The 5975-nt window shown below is 39.5% G+C and overlaps 1 protein-coding gene across 3 annotated transcripts in view; it reads right to left on the bottom strand.

Moving 5' to 3' along the window:
• Positions 1–647: 647 nt before the first annotated feature.
• The window catches only part of RHOH (ras homolog family member H), a 79588-nt gene continuing 74260 nt past the window's right edge, over positions 648–5975 (bottom strand). For all 3 annotated transcript variants that reach the window (XM_072620547.1, XM_072620548.1, XM_072620546.1), the window contains one exon: positions 648–2869. In XM_072620547.1, the coding sequence (XP_072476648.1) occupies positions 2089–2664 (576 nt within the window). In that variant the 5' untranslated portion in view covers positions 2665–2869 and the 3' untranslated portion in view covers positions 648–2088. The remainder of the gene's footprint in view (positions 2870–5975) is intronic.

Raw genomic sequence — 5975 nt, 5'->3', positions numbered from 1 at the left:
TCTCTCCCTTACCCCTTAACTATTTTGTAGCCCATTCTACTGCTCCAGGATTCTCTGAAGTCAAAGACAAAGTCTGTTTCCCTGCACCCTCTACTATGCCCTATGCCACCAACCTGCGTTCATTCAACCCTGTACAAAATCAATCATACTATCACTCATAGCCTCAAGGGAGTGTTTTGTTTTGTTTTGCATTGTTTTTTTCTGCCTCCAGCTTCCAAGGACCCAGAATATCCAAAGGTTACATCAAGTGAGAAGCTGGAGAACTAAAGAGGGTAGATCATAAAACTTCTCTCTCAAGCCTGGATGGCATCAGTGGGGGGGGAGAGAGCTGGGGCAGACAGGAAGATGCCAAGAACAACGAGACCTAAGGCATTAGGGAAGATTCAGAACCTTTATGTTTATGTCAGTATGGATCACAGTGATGAATGAATGAATAAAAGCATTTATCAAGTGCTTACTGCATGTTGAGCATGTGCTGGTAATGAGTCCCATCAGGGCCAACTGGACATAGACACAAAATAAGTGACAAAAAAATATCAACAGTGTAAAAGTCATGCGTATTACAGCCATTTACGTGAACAGCTTAGTACTAGTTAATTACCATGCAGCACAGTAATGATTATGAACATCATTGAATGCATAACAGATTCACTTGGTTGTAAGTTTTATTTGAGGAGAACTCGGTAAACAGACACTCATCTTCATAGTTTGTTGCTCACGCAAGACAACAGTCACACTCAACTTAAACAATTAACTCAGCACCATAACCACTAGATAAGATGTTATTATTATATCTCCCCAGGTAACTTCATCTTGTAGTCCAGCCAGCTTACCCTAGATGTTTTCTAGCTTTCTTACACCTACTCATTGGTATGACCACACTGATTTGTGGCATTGTCACCTGAATGCTTCCTGAAATCCCTAAACCTCTAAATCTTAAGGGAAAACAGCAATTTGGTGAGGGTAATTAAAAAAATACAAAGTTCTCCCCCATATCTTGAAATGCCTTTGTTATCCTGAGAGCTCAAGGGGAGAGCTCCAATGAAAACAAATTTGTGCTAAATGTCATTGCAATACTATGGTAGCCCATTAGCACATAAAGAACTGAAAACACTCAGGGAAAAAAATGTAGTAAAAAGTAACTACAGTATCAGGAGATGCTTCTATTTCCTGTGAGGTCACAAAACTTCACAGTTCTTCCTCTGGGGAAAAAAAGAGCAAGTATTATTTTCTTTTGAGGGTTGTCCTAACGATCACCCTGGGAGTATAACTGGAAACTCAGAGTGAACAAACATTTATTAAGCACGTACTATGTGCAAGGCACTTTGGTGATAACGGGCATTGTGTGGTGCACAATTTTTTAAAAATTTATTAGGGAGTAGAAGTAATAACAAATTACTGGTTCCTAAAGTTACAAATAATTTTGAAAGTTTTCAAGATCATTAAAGTATATTTTGTTATGGAAGTTCAAAGCAAGATAGGAACTTGGGAAATTAGATATCATTAGGTTATTTCTCTTTTGAGTTTGATTACCTGGTTTAAAAAAAACCACACAGTTGGTAAGTGGCTTGACAAAATTTTTGTGACGTGAAGTGAAAACAAATCTAACGCACGGTCAAACTACAAGAAGTTATTTAGTATATTTTTTAGCAGTTTGTGTTGGTGATTAAGTAGGAAGAGGGGAATTACCAAGTGTGGAAATGAGCTACATGCGAAAGTTAAATGTTTTTGCTTTGTTTTTGCTTTTAAATAAAATAGTCTTTAAATATGAAATTTTGTGCAGAACTCAATTTGGTATCCAAAGTTATGGTACAGTCTCTAGCAAAACCCTGAATATTTACAACATTAAATAAAAGAAAAGGAGATTAAAAAACAAACAAACAAAAAACCATCCACTTAAGGTGAAGTCATCAAAAATGGTTCCTGTGCAGGGCAAGACCAAAGTTTCTAGTGAAAAGCAATGTCCAGGAGAAGAAAACCAATCTGTACAAAGTTCCAGCATGGAACAGGAAAGCATAAGGTCTCATAATCCCCAACCTAGTCAATGGTCTTCTGTGGGAACGAATCATGGTGATCCACGTTGAAGGTTTAAAAGATCTTGCAGCCATTAATAGAGAAGAGCTTCCTCCTATTTCTCCTCCTAGCATGATTAACTGCAGTCCTGACAGCACACTCGAATACCTGTTGCACCCCTCGGTTGCTGAGAGCTGAGCACTCCAGGTAGCCCTTGGCCTTTACCTCCTGGGCCAGTCGTTTCCCATCTACTGAGTTTATACAGGAAGCCCTGTGGGGCCCCATTTCCCTCTGGTCAGTCTGTGTGGCCACCACCAACACTGGGGTACAGGGCAAATTGCTCCGTATCTCAGCAATCCATTTGTTTCTCAGGCTCAAGAAGGAGTTATGGTTGGCCACAGAATAGCACATGAGCACCACATCTGCCTGCTGGTAGGACAAGGGGCGTATGCTTTTGAAGGCATCGTTACCTGCTGTGTCCCAAAGACCCAGACTGATCTGGATACCATCCATGAAGACATCTACCCCCGCATTCTCATACACTGTGGGCTTGTACATTTCGGGGAATGTCTCCGATGTGAAACGCACCAAGAGTGCTGTTTTCCCCACAGCTGCATCCCCCACCAACACACATTTGATGGAATTAAGCATCTTGTTGAGCCTGGTTCCCAGGTACAATATCAATCCTGGAGCAACATATACCTCAGGGGGCTGTAGGAATACTCGCCATTCAGTTGCAGATGGAAAGGCAAGGTAGGATGTCTCTTCTCACAATCTCACCACTTTGTGGAATTCCACATCCCTTTTTAAAGTTAGGTACAGTCCATTTAATGTGTAACGAATCCACGTCTCCTTCCTAGAATAGAAGCAGAAGAAAAAATTTTACAGTGTTTTATTTTTCTGATCTATTTTGCCAAGACCCTGACTGTGTTAATTTTGAGTCCACTGCACGAAGACATATTTCAAACAAGGGGTTTTTGGACTAAACCTGTAATATTATTGGTAGAGGAGAGTTCCAACAAGGAAACTCCTTTGACCTAATAGTCTTAGAGAGGTGTCTAGGGACACTGAGAGGCACTGGCAATGATGTACCAAGAGGCACTCGGCCAGCAGGTTTGAGGGGCAAGACTTGATCCCCAGTCTTCCTGACTGAGAGACCAGAATTCTAGCCCCTACACCATAGAGCCCTTCTATATAACATGGAGGAAGGAGGTGGGAACATGACACACCATATGTGGTTTGGCCACCTCGGCTCTACGTTTGAGTCACTGCTCCACCTCAGCTACACTGAAGCAATGCCAGTGTCCCAGATCACACTTGAACTGTCATTTCACCCCCCTCCCACCCACTGGTGGAAGCACTGATCAGTTTTCCCACTAGTCCGCTCACACATGACCTATGAAGAAGCACAGGTTTTCTGATTTGATCTTTGAAACAGACCAGTGATCAAAGGCCAAGTCTCAACTCAGATAACAACCGAAAAAGATCTGATAGAAACCGGGTGTGTGAGGCAGCTTTTTCAGATCTGCAGTCTGCTTCAACTCCAAGAAGTGAGGGTGGGGCAGTAGGTGGTTGGGGGAGGGGAGGGGAAAGAAGGGGGCTGTAAAATCTTTCATTCTCAAATAAACTTTGGCAACATGTGAGAAATGCAAGGAAGAAATACAATGACCAATGTGGCTATTCCCTTTCTTTAACCTGTTAGCCACAGAAAGGAGAATCCTGAGAAACTAAAGAACTGGATACGATTGACCATTTATACTTTTCTGATAAATTGATGTTCGTAGCATCAAACAAACCTTTACCCCAAGCTGGGGTGGGTGAGATTCTGATGGCTTAAGGACAAAGCCAACTCAACCCCAGTTCTTGAAGTAGCCAAGAAACAGAACTTTCTGTCCCCTGGAGAAAGTTATTGAAGGTTTTTGACTCCAGTCAAAGAGGAAAAAAAGATCCCAAGGGACTAGTGACACAGGAGTTCTTTTACTTTAGTATCTGATTAACAAAGGCAGTACGGTATAAAAAGGCATAGATTAAGAAATCAACAAACATTTACTAAGGATCTACTATGCGTCAGGCACTGCTAAGCACCACAGATCCAAAATAAATAGTTCTTACCTTCAAGGTGCTTAGATCCTAATGGGAATGTAATATGCATGTTGCATATATACAGGCATATGTATCTCAGAGATATTGTAGGATCAATTCCAGACTACCCAATAAAGCAAGTCACACAAATTTTTTGGTTTCCCAGTGCATATAGAAGTTATGTTTATACTAACTGTACTCTATTAAGTGTACAATAGTATTATGGCTAAAATAACGTACATGCCTTAATTTAAAAATGCCTTATTGCTAAGCAATGCTAGCCATCTTCTGAGCCTTCAGCTACTCCTAATTTTTTTTGCTGATGGAAGCTCTTGCCATGTTGATGGCCAGTGAAGTTGGATGGACTATTCCTTTCACTTGAACACTTAGAGGCCATTGTAGGGTTATCAATTGGCCTAATTTCAACGTTGTGTCTCAGGGAATAGGGAGGTCTGAGGAGAGGGAGAGCAATGGGGCAGCAGCCAGTTGGTTGAGCAGTCAGAACACACACAACATTTATCAATTAAGTATGCCATCTTATATGTGCATAGTTCATGGCACCCCACAACAATTATAATAGTAACATCAAAAATCATTGATCACAGATCATCATGGCAGGTATAATAATAATGAAAAGGTTTGAAATATTGTAAGAATTACCAAAATATGAGACAGAGACATATGAGTATATGTTATTGGCAAAATGGCACTGATTGACTCACTTGAAGCAGAATTGCCACAAACCTTCAATCTGCAAAAATGCAATATCTGCAAAGCCCAATAAAATGAGGCATGCCTGTATCACGTAAGTGTGTACAAATAATGCATACAAAATGAATACAGGGTAAAGTGGGGGGTGAGGGGGTTTTGGGGGAAGGGAGACATTCTGTAGCGTTATATAATAGCCATGTGTCCCTGAGAAGTAATGCATAAATTAAAGTACCTACCGTGTGCTAACACTATGCTAAGTGCTGGTGACCACAAAAATGAAAACTGACCTGTTTTCAGAGAATTTGCATTCCAATACAAGGAATGTTCATGCACATGAACAAAATATGTTTGTTGGGTCATATGACCCAATCTCAGTTTCTAGTGTAAATGTTAAAATGTGTTTAAAACATTAGGATAAAGTAATTACTCCTCTGAATGCTAACATTCACTGCAAGGACCTTTCTGCCTTGGTAAATGTACATCTAATTTTTTCCCATAGTGCCAATTAAAAAGTCAATCAAATGAACAATAAATTCACATGATTTATTTATTTATTCATGGGGTACTGCCACCCATCCAGTCACCCATGTTCACAATATCAGTGTTAATCTCAACTCCTAATTCTCCCTCTCTCATCCCTGTTGTGAGACTCACATGAGAATAAAGGATGCAGAGAATTTTGCAAAACTTAAAGCGCAATATACATGCCAATTATTTTTATGATTGTTTGTTATTATTAGCTTCTAATTACCAGGTCTTCAGTTTGGTGATGACTTCATTCTGTGAGCCTTCCATTGCCCTCTTCTGTAAGCATTTTTTGTACAATTATTCTTTCCACATCACAACTTTCCCCATCAGCGTTTCAATATACTATGGATTGGCATAAGAAATTAAATGGGAATTTTGGGGGAGTTTTGCAGAAGTTGTAGATGACATGAGAAGGCCAGTAGACAACACAGAAAAAGTGCGAAAACTAAGAAATGCATAATATATATATATACTATATATACCATATACATATACATATATATTCTATTGTATTGTATAGATATAGTATTGTATATATATATATATACACATATATACCATATACATATACATATACATATACATATACATATACATATACATATACATATATATATATATATATATATACATCCCACAAA

This window comes from Notamacropus eugenii, chromosome 6, assembly GCF_028372415.1.
Source record: "Notamacropus eugenii isolate mMacEug1 chromosome 6, mMacEug1.pri_v2, whole genome shotgun sequence".
Lineage (NCBI taxonomy): Eukaryota > Metazoa > Chordata > Mammalia > Diprotodontia > Macropodidae > Notamacropus > Notamacropus eugenii.
The sequence above is the reverse complement of the archived record's forward strand: the minus strand, read 5'-3'. Positions and strand labels throughout refer to the sequence as shown.